The 19,465-nt window shown below is 35.4% G+C and overlaps 4 protein-coding genes and 1 non-coding gene across 5 annotated transcripts; 1 reads left to right on the top strand and 4 right to left on the bottom strand.

The window, feature by feature from the left end:
- Positions 1 to 989: 989 nt before the first annotated feature.
- LOC101245425 (uncharacterized protein At5g39570-like) lies at positions 990 to 2,483 on the bottom strand. Its single transcript, XM_019212218.3, has 2 exons — positions 1,445 to 2,483; positions 990 to 1,320 (listed from the first exon to the last, which is right to left on the bottom strand). Exons 1-2 carry the CDS (start codon positions 2,420 to 2,422, stop codon positions 1,240 to 1,242), a joined length of 1,059 nt encoding a protein of 352 aa, XP_019067763.2. The 5' UTR covers positions 2,423 to 2,483; the 3' UTR covers positions 990 to 1,239.
- A 3,041-nt stretch (positions 2,484 to 5,524) lies between these two features.
- On the bottom strand, positions 5,525 to 7,291 carry LOC112940927 (uncharacterized). Its single transcript, XM_069293457.1, has 3 exons — positions 7,232 to 7,291; positions 6,623 to 7,150; positions 5,525 to 6,522 (listed from the first exon to the last, which is right to left on the bottom strand). Exons 1-3 carry the CDS (start codon positions 7,253 to 7,255, stop codon positions 6,334 to 6,336), a joined length of 741 nt encoding a protein of 246 aa, XP_069149558.1. The 5' UTR covers positions 7,256 to 7,291; the 3' UTR covers positions 5,525 to 6,333.
- A 2,556-nt stretch (positions 7,292 to 9,847) lies between these two features.
- On the top strand, positions 9,848 to 12,478 carry LOC101245722 (uncharacterized). Its single transcript, XM_004233324.5, has 5 exons — positions 9,848 to 10,225; positions 10,302 to 10,388; positions 11,637 to 11,786; positions 11,862 to 12,059; positions 12,130 to 12,478. Exons 1-5 carry the CDS (start codon positions 10,040 to 10,042, stop codon positions 12,232 to 12,234), a joined length of 726 nt encoding a protein of 241 aa, XP_004233372.2. The 5' UTR covers positions 9,848 to 10,039; the 3' UTR covers positions 12,235 to 12,478.
- Positions 12,479 to 12,921: 443 nt separating this feature from the next.
- Positions 12,922 to 12,994, bottom strand: TRNAA-UGC (transfer RNA alanine (anticodon UGC)). Its single transcript has one exon. It is a non-coding gene; the product is annotated as a tRNA-Ala (tRNA).
- Positions 12,995 to 13,225: 231 nt separating this feature from the next.
- LOC112940925 (uncharacterized) lies at positions 13,226 to 19,031 on the bottom strand. Its single transcript, XM_069293456.1, is given in 7 exon segments — positions 13,226 to 14,419; positions 14,421 to 14,452; positions 14,932 to 15,000; positions 15,249 to 15,279; positions 16,469 to 17,091; positions 18,367 to 18,444; positions 18,739 to 19,031. Coding segments are annotated over 5 exon segments (663 nt in total). The 5' UTR covers positions 16,873 to 17,091; positions 18,367 to 18,444; positions 18,739 to 19,031; the 3' UTR covers positions 13,226 to 14,292.
- Between the last annotated feature and the right edge of the window lie 434 nt (positions 19,032 to 19,465).

Below are 19,465 nucleotides of genomic sequence, written 5' to 3'. Positions count from 1 at the left end.
AGTAGGGCACAACAACTTTTAGTAATATATTCTGCCTGTGAAGGAGGTGAGTGAAATTACTTAATCGATACACATTTTAGTCATTTTGAGCTGTCTATGGATCAGTCATAAGTATATATGATCATACCGAGTTAAGTATTTCGGTGTCCATGTATGCCCCAAGAATCTGACAGAATACAGTAATTGACCTCTCGTCAATCAAGTTCGAGTGAAAAGCTGGAGCTTCTACCAAAGAATGGTCGAAAGTTTGCTAAGAAAAACCAGATAGAAGTAAGTATTTTTAATTCTCTTATTCTCTCACTTCTACAACTGTGATTTTTGTATTCCAGTGTTGCTTCTTAGCAAGGGCAGAAGATGAGTGAGTTGCTTCTCAACAGACCTTTGTGGCAATTCTATCTTTGCTGCTTTAGCGTGTGTCTTCTTCAGCTACATCTTCCTCAAAAGAAGAATTAGGTAACTCATTATATAATAACATGTCACACTATGTATTATGTATACCTTTACTTTATCTTTTTACCATTTTTGTCAAGTATTGATTTGGAACAATTGGACGAAGAAAGATTATATGGCATTTTCCATGTGATGGTACAATAAGAAATCAATGTAAAACTTTTGCAACTTTGAGAAGCGAGTAAAGAAGAAAATGTTTTTCCTCTGATAACAACTGTAGAGATATGACATATAAGATCCCCAATTTGTGTAGTTTGTAAAAAGTTTATCAGTAATACTATTGAAGAATTCTACTTTTCCCTACTTATGCCGTTTGTATATACTCTCTCTAGTCCATATTAAGTCCATTGTTGGAATTCTTTTCGTAGTTCAAAATAAGTGAATTGTCGAGACTTTTTTTCCATATTTAAATGAAGGTTATTAACTACTTCACATTTTCTTGGAGAATGTAAAGACACAGCAACAAGAGAACTATTTATGGCATAGTATTGCTTGAAAAGTCTGGGTTTTTATTCAAGTAGAGAAGAGAAAAATAGCTATTACTACAAGTTACTGCAAATATTTTTCCGTGAACAGACAAAACACAACAAAGACATGCCAACTTTTATTTACTAATAGCTAGTGATATGGCATTAATATTGAGCAGATGACAAAAGCACTCTGCTTAATCATCAGTGTTTGTAATGGAACAAAACACCAAACACTGATGAAGACATGCCAACTTTATTTTATTATAACTTCTACTAAGGCATGAATGGATCTGCGGTGCAGGTGATAGAAGCACTCTGCTCAATCGTCATAGTTTTGGTGACGTTGGCGACTCCTATGGCATTGTTTCTTGTCCTCGTCCTCGTCCGATTCATCATCACCCTGCCGATTTATAAGATCAAATCGATGAAAGCTGAGTAAAACTCTAGATAAGTGAAGCTGAGATCGAGCACAAAAGTGAGTTTCATTTTCAGAAATTAGGAAGAGTAATTGATCAGGTACTTACATATTTCTTGCGACCATAGCCTTCATCATCATCGTCACGCATTCCATAGCTGGGTTTTCTGTAGTCCTCTTCCTCAGACCTTCCATAGCTAGGCCTCTCAAATGATGTCCCATACCCTTCACCCTCTGTTGTCTCATAGTTTGAACGCCCATAACTAGTTGATTTCCCTCCATACCCACTGTCCTCTTCCTCTCCATAGTTTGTCGTCTTCCCATATCCACTAGAGCCATATTCCTGCCTTTCCTCCTCGTACTCTCTATTTTTTTTTCGATATCCTGATCCATATTCATCGGTGTCTGTTTTTCGTCCATAACCAGAGTTCTCTTCGTACTCATTATTTCTTCCATACCCTGATCCATATTCATCAGTGTCTGTTTTTCGTCCATAACCAGAGTTCTCTTCGTACTCATTATTTCTTCCATACCCTGATCCATACTGAGAGTCGGTCTGTCTGCGTCCATAACCAGAACCGTAATCTGCATTTTCCTCCTCGTCCTCACTTTTCCTTCTCTGCCTTGATCCGTACTCATCATCGTCATTTTTCCTCCCATAACCTGATCCGTAATCAGAACTTGGCTCATTGTATTCCGAGCTCTGTTCATTATACTCACTTTCTCCACCATAACCTCCTCCGCTGGGACGATTCATCCCAGGCTTGCGACGAGGGTTCTCATCTTCATCCCCATCCTCATGGCGGGAACGGGAGGGACGAGTCTTGGGCTTGGAATAGTTCTGGTACTCATTATCAAGAGCTTCATCACTATAGGCAGATGGTTCTGCAGAGGAAGCATAATGAGGACGATCATGGTCGAAATCATCAGACTCAGAAGACAGAGGATAGCAAGTCTCCTCCGATGGTGGAATTGGGTTGCCATATGTCACTTTGATATCGTATCCACCACCGTAAGGAGTTTCATCATACTCATCGAACTCAGGGACATCGTCACTGTGATGGTGGCCTTTCGGGTAGTAAGACATGGTTTGTGTTAATTTTTCTGTTTGATTAGACAAGTGAGAAGCTGGAAATGGTCATAAGAAATATGAGAAGTTAGTTAGTTTGTTGAAACAGATTATAGAAGGAAAAAAAAACGGTTACGAGTAGTTGGAGAAGCCTTTGCTAAAATCACTCAAACTCACAAATTTTCATATTCAATAAAATAAAAAATGCTAAATTATATTTTCGTTTTATAATGTAACAACACAAAGTAATGTCTTAAAAAGACAAAATAAACTATATTACATAGATAAAAAAATATGTCGTTTGAAGCCTAATTTTTCAATTAATAAAGCACAAATCAAGACATTTAACCATAAAAATTTCACTTCCTTTTTGGAGTTAAAATTCCGAAAACATATATTTGGACATACAATTCTAAAATCCCGAAGTTGAATGTTTTTAGATTTTTTAAAAATAGGTAAAAATAATAATAATTATTTTTTTCACTTCTCTAAACTATTCACAAAAAAAATATAAAACACAACTTCATTATACATTCAAACAGAGTCCGAAACTCAAAGGGTACAAAATATTAACAAAAATTTCAAAACGATATATAAAATTTTATATTAACCAAAACGACAAAATCGCTGCCGGAGCAACGACTTACTTCACCTGAAAAAGTGAAATCACTGCTGAGGCAGCGATTTTGCAAAAAAATCAGCGATTTCAAAATTTTTCTTCTTTCAAGGCAGCGATTTCATATTATTTTTTAATTTTCTTTTTTTTTTTTTAAAAAAAATAAGGTATATCGTTGCACTGGCAGCGATTTATAAAAAAAAAAATTTGATCTAAATCGCTGCCTATTTTTTTTTTGTAAATCGCTGCACTCAGCGATTTATATCATTTTTTTTTTATAAATCGCTGCACTGGTAGCGATTTATTTTAATTTTTTTTAATTAAATCGCTGCAATAAGCAATTTTTTAAATTAAAAAAATTTTTAAAATGTTAAAACAGTGATTTTATATATAAAAAAAATTATAATATTTTTTAAAATTTATGTATATAACTTATAAGAAAATATACATTATTTTAAAAAAAAATAAAAATAAGTAAAGTAATAAATATATTTTCTTTCTAAAAAAAGATATTATATTGAATTTAAATTTAAATAATATTTGAATTCAAATAATTAATTTTTTTAAATAAAAAATTAAAGGAGAAAAATTATTGAATTCATAAAAAATTAAAGGAGACTTTCAATTCTATAAATTGGACTTATCCTTCATATTCATATTACTTTCAATCTTTCAATCTACCAACAATCTTAGGTAAATAAAGTCATTTGAATATTATGGGAGAGTCTAGCCAAAATTTCAGTCATTTGAATTGTTTCTCATCGGATTCAACTAATAGGTAAATAAAGTAATGTTTTCTTATTTCTTAAAAATTATTTTTCTTATATGTAATATATTTATATTATTATTTTTATAGGTATGATCAAATTCAAAATGCAGTGAATTATTGTACACAAATTGTAAATAATAATGTTATGGGTGATGAACGAGTTGGTGAGTTGCACAATGATGAATCTTCCAAGCATGAATTAACAGACAGTGATGATATGTATGACGGCGATGATGATAATGCACCTAATGCATCCGTTGAAGATCAAAGTATTAATTATCATTCTACAGCGATTCCATACTTAGATCACACTGACGAAAATGCAGAAGATTTTATCTACACGAGAGATGACGGTTCCATTCGAACGACACTTTGAAATTCAAACAATCCTAAACATATCCAGTCAGGTTCGATTGTTGAAAACTAAATATTTTATAGTTGTTTATTTATTTATTTATTTCATGTTGATTAATTTAATTTGTATATGCAACTAGGTATGTTATTTATGAATAAGATGCAAATGAAATCTGCAGTAAGAGCATATAGTCTTGCTATTAAAAAAGAATTTCTTTGTGATCAATCCAAAAGTAAAAGTTGAAAAGTTATTTGCAAGCGTCATGAGTTAGGGTGTGATTTGATGATTCGGTTTAGAGAGATTTCAAGCGGTTGAGTGGGAGCATCATTCTACAACAATGCAAGGTGAGCAAATTTTTAAATTTCTTTTTTGGGCTTTTAAACAGAGGATTGATGGTTTCAAAAGTTGTAGGTCGGTCATTTCTATCGACGACACACATCTTTATGGTTTGTATGATATCAAATTGTTAATTGCGGTTGGAATTGATGCGAATGGAAATATTTTTCCACTTACATATGCTTTAGTTGCACGTGAGAGTTTTGAGTCTTGGTCATGGTTTCTCAAGTTATTATGGACACATATAGTTTGTGAACGACAAGGAATTGGTCTTATTTTTGACCGTCATCAAGGAATCTTGCAGTGCGTTCAATCTTATGATTGGTTGAGTCCACCCAACACATATCATAGATTTTGTGTTCGACACTTAAAAGCAAATTTTAATAAAAAATTTGTAAATAGTGAACTCGAAAATCTAATGTGGTTGGCTGCTACTGAGTATCAGGAAAAAAAGTTTATGCAACAGATGCAACAAATCAAAACATTGTCTCCTGCAACATATGAATGGTTAAATGAATTTCCTTTGAAAAAATGGACAATGTATAAGGATGGTGGTCGTAGATGGGGTGCCATGACGACAAATGTGTCTGAGTCATATAATGGTTTATTGAAAAAAGCTCGGGGGCTTCCTGTGACTGCCATGGTTCGAATGACGTTTAAAGCTCTCGTTGATCGTTTTGTCGAAAGAAACAATCTTGCAATTGCATTACTTCAAAGTAATATGCCATGGCCTCTTGCGATAGATAAAAAATTTAATGATTATTATCAAAGAGCTCAAGGGCACACAGATATGATGACTTACAACACAGGTGATGGAGTTTTTGAAATTCTTACTTTTGCTCATGATGGTAAATGTGGAAATGTCCAAACGGTTACTGCAAAAGGTAAGAAATGTTCTTGTGGAAAATGGAGAAACTATCATATGCCTTGTTCGCATGCCATCAAATTTTGTGGACTTCACGGAATCGAGCCAAAATCTTATGTAAGTAAATTCTACAGTGCAAAATATTATAAACGAACATACAATGAGACATTTAATTCAGTGGGTGATGAAATGTATTGGCCACCAGCTCCTTTTAATTTAATTGTAAATACTGAATATTTGCGGACAAGTGGTACGCAAGGAAGAAGCCGACTTAAGAATGATATGGATATAGCTCCGGCTCGCATGACTAGAAAATGTAGTGTTTGTAAGGAGACAGGTCACACAAAGGCACGATGTCCTACTCGATTTTAAATATTTTGGATATGTTTTTAAGGTTAATGTGTTTTTATTATCTTGTTATTAATATTATGATATATCTTTTATATTTATTTGTTGACATGAATTTAATTTGTCTTGTGCATTTTAAATATTGTACGTAAAAAATAATGATTTTACCTAATATAAAAAGTATTGATTTGACCTAACATAAAAAGTATTGATTTGACCTATGACAAAAAAAAAGTAAATCCTGCAAACTTGTTCAAACATACAAAAATATTGACAAAAAGTATTGATTTGACCTATGATATATCTTTTATATTTATTTGTTGACATGAATTTAATTTGTCTTGTGCATTTTAAATATTGTACGTATGATATCTTTACATTATTATTATATTACTGATTTGAATTCTATTAAAAAATAATGATTTTACTTAATATAAAAAGTATTGATTTGACCTAACATAAAAAGTATTGATTTGACCTATTACAAAAAGAAAAGTAAATCCTGCAAACTTGTTCAAACATAATAAATAAAAAAAGGAAAGAATCTCATTGCTTTGTTCAAACTTGCACGAAACAACAAAATTTACATATTTCAAAATTCGAATCTTCAGCCTTTTAGAATAAAGGTGCATAAAAAAAATTATTCTTCTGAATCCGAATCTTCATTTTCATCTTCATTTTCAAAATCTTCCTCATTTTGATAGTGACTGCCTGTTCCATATCTAGTTGATTTGTGTAGCCTAGATGTTCTCCGAGGTGGATTTTGTCTATTAAGAACTAAATTTTGTGAAGCCCCAACATTAAATCTTGAATCATCAAACGCAATTACCTATAATACAATATAACATAATATTATCAAATAAACATGCAATAAAAATAAAAAAAATTATAAAAAGTTAAAAAAATTGTATAAAAATAATTATACTTACATTCGAAAAATTCAATCTTCCACCAAATGGAGAATTATGTATCGAAAATTCACGCATACCATGTTGAAAACCATATTGAGAACCACTAAATTGTGCAAACCCAGATATTGGAACCTGCGGAGTTACAAAACCAACTGTTTGCTGACTAGAAAAATTCGGATTAGTGTTAGAGGGCCCTGCAGAAAAATCAAATGTGGGATAATAAGGCTCTGGAGTCGCCACATTAGTGTTAGAGGGCCTTGCAGAAAAATCAGTTGTTTCACCAGTGGTCCTTCTACCTCGACAAGCACCCTCTCTCGGTGTTGTTTGTCGTGATCGGCGAGATACTTGTACTGGTGGTGGTTCATCGTATTGAGTGGGAGGATTGTAATCAGGATCAAAGCTCAATCGCGTTTCCTGAAAGGCCGCATTCATTGACTCCATTGAAATACGAGCGACTTCCGCTGCATATTGTCTCATTTCATTAGATTGATTTTCATCATTTTCAATCATCCGAGCTCGACGATACTGCATTTCATGACCCCTAGCCTATAAAGAATAAACAAATATTAATAAAAAAAATTTATTAAAGATTGACATAATAATTTAAAATTTATGTAATATACATACTAATGCCTCATGTCTTCCTGCCATGTGTTGATACCCTTTTTATACAACATGTTGTGGATTTCCAATGACCATGCGGGTATGCCTTATGTACCAACGAAAGTAATCTGTTTGATCACTTACAAATGGAGGTCGAAATATACGATTTTGACGTTGTTCCCATAAATATTGTGTATAGTTAAATGCATCTATATCTTCTTATTTTATTATAGATCGTTTATCACGCTTAAAATGATATTCGGAAAATTGGGTACACGGTCCAGGAATATGTTGTAAATAATCGAACTGTCTCACAACACGATCAACCATGTGCCACTCACGATAAATTCCATAAATCAGTGGCACCTGTGCCATCCAGACACGTTGTCCTGACCGACACCACTCAGGCAATCCATTAATAACATCTTCCGAATAAGGCTGCCAAATAAACTATAAAAAAATAATTAAGTAAGATAATTATAAAAACAACATTGGCAGAAAAAAAATATTTACGTGAAAATGAACAATTTTACAAAATAATTTTTTTGTACCATTGTGTCATTTAAAGATCTACCAAATATATTCTTATTTAAAATAAAATAAAATATGAAAAGTTTAAGATACTAATAATATTAAATACCTGTTCATCAGTGAGATTATCAAGTACATCCCTAATCACACCGATTACAGTTCGTGCCTCATTTTGATAAAGTCTACGTCGCGTCCATTTACGTGCAAGCACAGTTGAAGCCTCAAATTGATTGGTTCTTAGAGGCTTTTGCAATGGTTGCAGGGGAATAATTCTTTCCCATGCCCAAATCTACAATAAATAAATTCACCATTATTTATAATGCACTTAAATTTAAAAGTGCATATTACTAGTATATAAAAAATATTTAATTAAAAATATGTATATCTGCACTAAAGAGAGAAATCCACAAACTTCATTTGATTTTTTCATTGACGCATGGCATAAACAATTATACAAATATGATAATGCGGCCGATCCCCATGCTTGAGTTGACATTAAATCTAAATTTCTCATGTCAATCAAAATGTCCAAATTAATCTTATTATTAGATTTATCCGGAAATATTGATCCACCACATAACCATAATAAATATAATCTAAATTTTTGTTGAACTTCATGCTCAGTTGAGTTATCATTAATAACTTCCAAACATTCTATATACTCAATCAATTTATATGTTAACAATCTACTAACACCAGAAAAACAACTAGTATCGGGTAACCATCCTGTTAATTGAAAAATCATTTCTTGTCTACCTATAATCCCTAGAGAATCAGCTCCATTTAAAATTATAGGTCTACCATCTACTACCATTCCGAATAAAATTTCAATATCTTGTAAAGTTATGGTAGCCTCGCCAGTTCGCATGTGAAAAGTATGAGTTTTCGACGCCACTTTCCAATTAAAGCAGAAATTAATCCGGAGTCATACGACACACATCCAACATCAAGAATTCCTTTAAATCTATAATTTTCAAAATATTGAAGGATGCGAGAATGTAATGGATGATATTTTAAATGTTGCCAAAATTCAATATCACCACGACGCGTATATAAGCAACATCTCTCTTCTTTTATGCTACCGTTCCAAATTCCTTCGGAACGATGATGAACTTGAATTTTTAATACATCATGCTCTACTGGACCAGGATGTACGTATAAATTTGACAGATGCATATCTATACACAAAAAATAAAACGAAAAATTAACATTAATATAAGTATCAAACGATTGAATATATCAACAATATCATATAAAAGTATAAAATTAATTAAAATAAATTAAAAATAAAATAAATTTAAACTCACCTTATAAAGAAAATGCTTTTAAAAACTTTAGAAAATTTGAAGAATAACAAGAATTTTAAGATTGTGGAAGATTGAAAGTAGATTGGAAGATTGAAAGATTGAAACTACCAATTTATAGAATTGAAAGTATTATGTACTATTTACATGTGAATATTTTCTTCAAAATTTACAATAAAAACAAAGGGTCTATTATTGTCATGTGAATTCAAATATTATTTAAATTTAAATTCAATATGATATCTTTTTTTAGAAAGAAAATATATTTATTTTACTTATTTTTAATTTTTTTAAAATAACATATATTTTCTTATAAGTTATATACATAAATTTTAAAAAATATTATAATTTTTTTTATATATAAAATCACTGTTTTAACATTTTATTTTTTTTTATTTAAAAAATTGCTTATTGCAGCGCAGCGATATACCTTATTTTTTTAAAAAAAAGAAAATTAAAAAATAATATGAAATCGCTGCCATGGCAGTGATTTGGAAGAAGAAAATTTTTGAAATCGCTGTTTTTTTTTTTTGGCAAAATCGCTGCCTCAGCAGCGATTTCACTTTTTCAGGTGAAGTAAGTCACTGCACCGACAACAATTTTACCGTTTTGGTTAATATAAAATTTTATATACCGTTTTAAAATTTTTATTAATATTTTATACCCTTTGAGTTTCGAACTCCATTCAAACACTCCCAATTTAAGTTGAGCTCGAGATTGAGTGTTTTAAATTTTCAAATAGGATTTTACAAGTTATTATTACTTAATTTTTTTAATATAATATAAAATTTATAAAAAAATTATTGTATTCGTTCGAATCAATGAACCCCACTTAGCTCGGAGTGTGCTATCCGTGTTCTGATGAATGGACCAAAAAAGGCCACATGTATGTATATAGAGTAGATATGGTTCTCTGTCCGTCACTCTCCTCCATTTCAACATTAATGGAGTCCTTGTCAAAATCATTAGACCATTCAATTAAGTAATCCTCAGCTAAATGGCAAAAATTGCAGCATCTCATACATCATCTTCATTCCTCAACAATTTCTTCGTCCCCAAATTAAATGAAAAAGGAAAATTCTTCTTCCGCCAACAATTGATTGTGAAATCTCAGATTATAGATAATGCTACAACTTACACTTGCAGAATTAGCACTGATATTCCTCTCTATGAAAACCCCAGGGTATTATTCAACTTTTCAATTTTTAAACATTATCTACTTGTAAATCAATTAAGTTGAATCATTGAATTTTGAGCAGGCTTGCTTTGATCGATATTTGGAGAATAAGCCTCGAGTGTTCAAGGCCATTTTTCCTGACAAAAGAAGAAGTCACCAACTCAATCAGGTATTCATCACCAATAATTTGTTTTCTACTCCATGGGGAAATACTTAATTTATGAACTAATTTTAGCATCCTTTTATATCTTGTTTGGTTACTAACATATCTGAATTAGTTACCTCTGCCTTGAAAGTGAGTGGGGTAGTAGTAATGGGATTAGTTATCTCGAGATAAAACAATGAAAAATGACAAAAACACCCCTGAGGTCCTTCGAGGAAGGGTATCTTTGTAAACAAATAATTTGTTGGAAATTATGCAAACTTGTTTTCAACCAAATGGCCCCTTCGAGTTAGAGTTAAGAGGCCACAGGTCCATTTTTTCAACTGAGTATCCGTTTCTGTTCTTGGTTTATCCAATGTTGAGCCCACATTTTATATTGACCAAGTCTCATAGGTTGGGTCCTGGGATGTTGGAGGGGTTAAAGGTTGGTAAGTGTATCGCACATTGATTGAGGAATTGGTTCGTTATATGGCGCGGACAACATGAGCTAGTACAAGGTCCACTTTCATAAAATGAATTCCCAAATTCATCTTTTAATCTCTTTTGTGTTTTGTTTGTTTGTGTGCTAATTGAGCACCAACATGTCACTTGTCTGAAATTCTGCTCTTCAGTTTTCAGGCCTTGAACCATGAAGATAGGCACTTGCTATTTCTTTACACAAGGTCATAGTTCAATGAAAGTCAACTTGTTTAGCTCATGTCCGATATTACTATGATGATGAGTCTTTGACTCGTATGTTATATTCGTCCTAACATCAGTATTTATAAATCTGAGTCTCTTGTTGATGAACACAATATCTGTTCGGAAAACAAAGTGAAGAATGTAGTTCAGCAAACAAAGATATCGGGGTTTTAAGTAGGTCCCATGTTAGTTCTACTTCCGGAAGAAGTTTGAGCAATTCAGCTGTGAGGTTGTCCTGTTTCGTTGCATCTCCGCTTCAAGGCAATCAGGTTCCTTAGACGCTCTATTCTTCTGAGTTCACTATTTTAGGTTATACTAAACTACTCTCGACCGTTACAAAGTATGTTGGCTATCTAACTGATTAGACGTTGATGAATGCCACAATTTGAAGTTTGAGCTGAATGTACACTTTCAGAAACACAAATGAATTAGATAAGTTGTCTTTACTTTGACAGAACTTGCCAAAAAAAGTTATTTTTTCCTCTTTTAATGTCGAGATGGAATGGTCGGGGATCTCGTTTCAGTATTAAAAACATGCATTTTTATATATGCTCGACTACTAATTCCACGCAGGAAGAGTGGAGAATTCACATGCTACCCATAGAGTTCCTGTTGATCACTGTCTTTCCAGTTATTGATATGAGATTGAGATGTAAAACCAGAGGAGTCGAGTACCCACCGGGGGTCCCCAATACTGTTTCTAAGGTTCTTGAACTCGACATAGTAAGTGTCAAACCTTAATAATCATATATACATTTGTTGTCTTTGTTGTGGAGTTGAAGCCACATAAATATGCAGATAAGATGGGAGCTTCAGGGGTTGGATGATGTGCTGAAGCCATCTGAGTTCTCACTTGGTGTAAAAGGCTCTCTTTACCCCGACAGAAATGGACCACGGACCAGGCTGAAAGGTCAACTACAGATGAGTATTAGCTTTGTTCTTCCCCACGTCCTAGCTTTAGTCCCTGAAGCTGTTCGTAGAGATGTTGCAGAGTCGGTTAGATACTGAACCTAATCTCTCTTGCGAAGGAGTTTAACAAAACTAATCTTTCTGCAATTTTGAGCAGGTGCTAAGGGGACTACTGCAGAACATGAAGAGTAAAGTGAACGGTAGCTTGCTCACAGACTATGCCGAATTCAAGAGGGAAATGCAGAACAACTTATTAGTCTGAACAGTTACTACAACTATAGGGGTGCATGGTGATTAACACTAGTTATCATAACTGATAATCCGAACTAAAAAAAAGTTATTATCAGTTTATTGATTTAGCGATTTTGATAATGTTTTGATTTTATTGCTTATCGAGTTATCTTTTCTTAACCGTTTGAGGTTTTTTCTTAACGGGTTAACTGATTACTTGATAGTAAATTAAAATATTATATTTATATTATTTTATGTATAAAGTCCTTGACTTATATATTGGTTTCCAACATTTATTTCTGATTGTCTCAAATATTTGGTTATTCTAAAACGTAAAAATGTTTGCTTTTGAGCAAGATGTAATTTGGTTTGTCACCTTGTTTCTAATTGATTTTTAATGTTTATTTGTATGTGTCAAAATCTTACGGTTAAATTGATAATCGAACCAATAACGACTAATAACCGATAAGTCTATATTTTAATGGTTCGATAACGGTTTAATACCTCTACAAATTGATAACCAATTAGTCAAAATGATAAATTTCAAAATTGAACTGAACTAAACCAATTAGTCAAAATGATAAATTTCAAAATTGAACTGAACTAAACGATACGCAACCCTAATTCAATGGTATGATACCAAAAAAGTAACAATCTTCAAAATGATACGCCACCCTAATTCAATGGTATGATACTAAACAACAACTAAAAATATTTTTGGAGATGCGGGGGATCGAACCCCGTGCCTCTCGCATGCAAAGCGAGCGCTCTACCATTTGAGCTACATCCCCTTTTGTTTACACAGCATAGTATAAATTTATTTATAGATATGACGGTAAAAGTAAAATCTAAGTCTAGATTCCCTTTTGTTATTTACTTATTTTTAGTATTTATTTGATCTTTTTATCTAATGGGCTTAATTGAATCGAACTAACATTTTTATTTTTGAATGAACTTCAAAAGTCATGCTAGCTAGGGTAAAAATAGAAAAGATTAAAATCAAAACCTTCAATTGGATCCTATTTAAGCAGATAAACATAATTATACTAGAATATAAACCACTACTATTTCTACAATTATAGCAGATGGTAACACAAGAATTCAAAAAGGTAGAGTTGGTGGCCAACAATTATTTTGAACTCTGTCAAACAATTATTTGACAATTGAAAGTAACTTCGCATAAAAATTGAACCACTCTATAAAAAAACTCTACAATCTAAACCTGTGACCTTTTAGTTTGATCAGAGTACAATGACAGTCCCAGGTTGACCTGCGGACTTACATGTAGCAGGTCTCCTTCTTCCATGCCCTTTTGATTCCAATCTTTATTTTTATTGTCCTAATGAAAAATTCACTCAATTTTTGTACCATCAATCACTATTTTGTACTAGTATGAAACTTGAACCGTGATGGCGATGCAAATTTTCATCAAAGCAACCTCTTTTGAAGAGCGGAAAGAAAGATATCACCACCGCGAAGAAGCTGACTTAAGATTTGCTCCTCAGCTCCCAAATGCTGCTTCTTATAAAGAGCTTAACTGGTTCTCAGCTGCAAAATTACGCTAATGATGGTGCTGGTAACATTTCCCTCTGCCAACCTGCTTGGATATGCTGTTTTTCCGACTGCTCTGCTTCGGTTGTGGGAAAGATTTCTGTCCGAAGAGAATAAAGTATCTCTAATCTTCCAGTCTCTCAAAAACAGATTCAGTTGTGTCTAGAAAGAAATCTAGATTTACTTAATACTCGAGCAATTTGATTTCATATAATATGAATCTCATTCCACTTTCAACAAGCAGAGTATTAGCTGGAGTAGCAATCATGTCGTTGCCGTGTTCTTTAACCAACCACACAAAGTAATCAAATTCCCTTTCCTGCCCACTGGATGATCCTGAACAGCATTGTCACCAAACATTACACCAGATTCAGTAGTAGTTAAAGAAATGGTAATTTGCAGCCCATATCCAAGTTGCAGATTACAAATGTTGCGGATAACTTAGGAGGGGAAGAATATGAAGCTTTAAAATGTTATTATTCCCCAAATCTTCAGAAACTTGAATGAATCCTATTTAATTAGTGTTTTACTTGAAGAATTAGTAATCACATTGAGGCGTCGAGACATCAAGTTCCACGTTCAGGAACGCATTGACGTAAAAATGCTTGGACTTACTCCGATGTAGATTCTTTTTAACACACTTCCTCTTGAACTATGGAATGGCAATATCCAGGGTGGGAACATCCCTTTTTATCAAACTAAGGGTTACACTGACAGGAAAATGGGTATAAAATGGGTTATCTTTTTAAAATGGGTATAAAAATCCTACAACATATAAAAAGATGTAACAGTATTACTACCTCTTCAGTGACCACAGCATGCTATGATATCATTTGCTGACATAGATATATTCTGCCTCACATATAAAAATTGAATCACTAGTGACCATAACTAGAATAAACTTGCAAGACTTTGTTTGCATGAAGGAATTAATTTACCTAGCCAAAATGAGTATCAGAAACAATCAGACAACGACTCAGCAGCACCAACAGCCCAACAAGAACCACAATGTCCCTGAATACAAATGGTCAGATTGTTCAAATGATTAGCATAAGGAGGAAAAAAAACAAATGATGAAATTAGAACCAAGACAAATCAACTAATCTGTATGGCAAAACAGTACCAGTGCATGATATCAAAAGATGGAAAGCATTAGCACCACTCTACAGCACTAAACCTGTGACCTTTTAGGTATTGTGATTGCAGATTCCGCTTTAGCTTGGAATATTGAATTTTCTGCAACAACCTGCTTGCCGTTCACAAAAGAAACTATGACATATTCAACAATGGACTACAGGTATAAAACCAACCAAGAGTAAGCTTTTGCAATAATTGGACCTAAAACATCCATAATTCAGACTGTCAAACCTTCTAAATGCTCTTAAATTGAATCCTTAACATCCTAGCCATTGTAATGTCGAAAGCAACATTGAGAAATATGGAAGAGATTAAGAACTAGACCATGTAATTTTCTCATTCATTTGACCTACATACTTTTTTCTTTCTTCTACCCGTGAAACACAAACACAACCAGATACATGCATTTAGCTTCCAGTTGGACATTATACCTTCAGAATAAACAATAATGGATGATTTCAGATATTTACTTCGACCTATGTAGATAAATTGATTTGGAACATGATATGTGCCAAGTCTTAGATGTTTGTGTCTGTCCCTTTACCACTCACAAATTATGCATCAGCATCCAAATATAACTAAGTTAGAAGCAAGACAATTCCCACTCAACATTTTATCATCAAGGAACATAAGAACTGCCACAGAATAATGATTTGGACTTATTTTCTCATATTTGGTTTGTGAGTAGAAAATATTAGTTTTAGTTTTTGATTTATGAATGAAATTTTTCTAGAAAATATTTTTAAAAGATTAATGTTTTTTCCAAAAAAAAAATGTAATTTGAAGTTGGATGAAAGTTTTGGAAAATATTTTCCTTAATTTTTTGGGACTTCCATGTCACAAGTTCGAAACCTCTTGCCAGCGAAAAGCAAGGGGCGCCTTCTGGGTCGAGCTCGTCGCACCAGGCTTGCCAAGTGCGGGTAGGCCACCCCCTCGTCGTGCCCCGAGGCCGCCCCCCAAGCAGCCCCTGGGCACCGTCGTGCCACGAGGCCGCCCCCCAAGCAGCCACGGGGCACCGCGTGCCCCGAGGCCGCGGCCGCCGCCCTCCCAGCAGCCCCGGGGCACCGTCGTGCCCCGAGGCCGCCCTCCCAGCAGCCCCGGGGCACCACCCCGAGGCCGCCCTCCCAGCAGCCCCGAGGCACCGTCGTGCCCCGAGGCCGCCCCCCCAGCAGCCCCGAGGCATCGTCGTGCCCCGAGGCCGCCCCCCAGCAGCCCCGAGGCACCGTCGTGCCTCGAGGCCGCCCCCCCAGCAGCCCCGGGGCACCGTCGTGCCTCGAGGCCCCCCCCAGCAGCCCCGGGGCACCGTCGTGCCTCAAGGCCGCCCTCCCAGCAGCCCCGGGGCACCGTCGTGCCTCGAGGCCGCCCTCCCAGTAGCCCCGGGGCACCGTCGTGCCTCGAGGCCGCCCCCCAACAGCCCCGGGGCACCGTCGTGCCTCGAGGCCGCCCCCCCAGCAGCCCCGGGGGTCGTGCCCCGAGGCCGCCCCCCGCAGCCCCGAGGCACCGTCGTGCCCCGAGGCCGCCCCCCAACAGCCCCGGGGCACGACGGTGCCCCGAGGCCGCCCCCCAGCAGCCCCGAGGCACCGTCGTGCCCGAGGCCGCCCCCCAGCAGCCCCGAGGCACCGTCGTGCCCGAGGCAGCCCCCCCAGCAGCCCCGAGGCACCGTCTTGCCCGAGGCCGCCCCCCAGCAGCCCCGAGGCACCGTCGTGCCCCGAGGCCGCCCCCCAGCAGCCCCGAGGCACCGTCGTGCCTCGAGACCGCCCCCCCAGCAGCCCCGAGGCACCGTCGTGCCTCGAGGCCGCCCCCCCAGCAGCCCCGGGGCACCGTCGTGCCTCGAGGCCGCCCCCCAGCAGCCCCGAGGCAATGTCATGCCCGAGGCCGCCCCCCAGCAGCCCCGAGGCACCGTCGTGCCCCGAGGCCCCAGCAGGCCCGAGGCACCGTCGTGCCCCGAGGCCGCCCCCCAGCAGCCCCGAGGCACCGTCATGCCCCAAGGCCGCCCCTCTGAAAAAAAACAAAGTTAGAATGCACTTAAACAATTCAATTTATTTAACAAAAAGAAGACATTAAAAAAATTGAGTTGGGTTGAGTAATAATCAAATATTGTGTTTCTTACCTAATGAAGTCTCTCTAACCTTTCACAATGAAGGGAATGAAAAAAGGACCGAACCAAGGTCTTGTTTTATCCCATCAATCTTGATCCTCCCTGCATGTACATTTGAGTATAAATCACTATTCTAAATGACACAAGTGATGCTGAAGTTTCACAAATTAATCACGATAAAGGAGATGAGAAAAGTAACAATTAGAGCAGAAGACAAAACATTCACATTTTAAATGACCAAACAGGGAAATTTTGAAAGACTTTAATCCATGTTGAGCAATCAAACTCTAAAAAATGATGTTTTTAGTTGTAATGATGGATGAGCCAATTACTCTGCTTAGCATCTTTCTGATTGAAGCTCCTTGATGATAAAACAAATACAGATGGTGCTTATTAATGGAGACTAATGATCCATCTGCGTGACATGGAGAAATGTCTATGCTGCAAGTGGCAAGAAAAGGAATGGCAGTGATCTTAGGAAGAACAGTTTGAACAATAACAGGTTTACTGCTTGGTCTGACAGAGGAGGATGCTGGAACTGTATTACTATTGCAAGTATAGAAATGTTCTTCTTAATACGTAGTCTTGGATGTACATGGTACCAAAGCAAAAAATGATTCCCAGTAGTTAGTTACAACTTCGAATACAAAAAACAATCTTTTTTATCAATTTACTGTCAGTGCAAAACAGCTTATAATACAAAAGGTATCCAACTGTGAGAACTTTTCTTCAACCTGATAACATATTCATTAGAACTTTCTTCAAATGTTTAAAATGCAAAGTGGCTAGATAAAAAAGGCAGGAATTGGGGGAAGATGTTTCAGATTTTCCATTCATAATACTTTTTAAGCATTAAAGAATACTTAACTCGGACATAATTTTAGAAAAGATTCAACTTTGAAGAATACTTAACTCGGACATAATTTTAGAAAAGATTCAACTTCCAAATATCACAATCTTGACCAAAAAATAGAATTCCTGTAAATCCCCTCATATTAAAAACCCTCATATCACTTCACTTGATTTTCACAACTTTAATTTTCACCCAATATCTTCAATCATTTTACTTACTAATCCTAGAATAAAACCCCCAAAAAGAATCATAAAACCCACCATCACTTCCCTTGCATACACAAATTTATAGAAACCCCATAGGCCATAACCAACATACAGAAAATGAATCATCGAACCAGTAATAAGAAAATACACAAAAAATAAGATAAAACTCAGTACTCCAATTACTTTCCTACAGCAAAAAAATACACATAAATAAGTAGAGACCAAAAACAGGGAAACACTCACACAAGTTTGGAAGAATAAGAGAAGGAGGATACGAGCAAAGACAGTTGATGATTCGAGACATTAGAAAACACTCACACAAGTTTGGCCGCTCCAGCATTCAATTCTCCAACCCAGATGGATTCGCAGCCATTGCTTGCAACCAAAATTTAAGCCCTTATAAAGAAAAAGAAGAAGAAGAAAGTTGTTATATAGGTTGAATTTCACAAGACATTTTTCAAATGTGCAGTAATATATACGTTAGAGGCAAACAAGGGTATGAATTGATAAAGTTGAAACTTTAGTGAATGAATTTCAGAAGACGTAACTTGAAATCGATGGAATAATAATTCAATATAAATGATCCCAGGCATGATATACTAAATTACACATTTCTACGAGTTGATTTCGAGGTTCAATTGATCAATCAATCAACAAAGCCCTCAAACCCTAAGTAAGAGGAAAAAGTACCTGAATACGATCGAGCAGTGGGATTCGAGAAGCATACCAATGTCTGTATCTCATCATTTTCCTGACAACCACCTCCTTGTTTCTCAGCAATTTCACCATTTAGAGCAATTCAAAGTTGTGCAGAAGAGAGAAGAGAAGAGCGATCTTTGTAAAGGAGGAGACGAGCGTTGAAAAGAGACGTTATGGGTGTAACTGATGTATTTATATTGTGCTTTTTCAAATTGAGTTTAAATTTAGGTAACAAATCAGTTAAATTTACATTAAAAGGGATTATCATGAGCCGTTATTCTTTTTTGAAAATATAATCTAATGAACTGATTAATACTAATTTAATAAGATATTTCAGTGAAACAAAAAAAAATTATCATCTTTATCTAAAAGGGGACACAACATTATTTTAAAATTACTTTAAAAATATTATAAATTTACGCAATTATTTCAAAGTGTTTCAATTAAAATAATTTGATGATTAATCTACATTTTGAAAAGTAGTAATAATACTAATCAATAAGCTCCAAATTTAAATTTGAATAATTTTTATAAACTGTTTTTCCAGTTACGAAATACTTTTTTAAAAAATTGACGAAACTTTATTTTTTAAAATATTGAACAAACAGTAAGGTGAAAGGATATTTTTGTAAACAAATAACTTGTTAGAAATTTATACAAACTTGTTTTCAACCAAATGGCCCCTTTGAATTACTGTAGATAGAGGCCACAAGTCCAT

The sequence above is a fragment of the Solanum lycopersicum genome, chromosome 2, assembly GCF_036512215.1.
Source record: "Solanum lycopersicum chromosome 2, SLM_r2.1".
Taxonomy (NCBI): domain Eukaryota; kingdom Viridiplantae; phylum Streptophyta; class Magnoliopsida; order Solanales; family Solanaceae; genus Solanum; species Solanum lycopersicum.
This window is presented reverse-complemented; position numbering and strand designations above follow the sequence as displayed.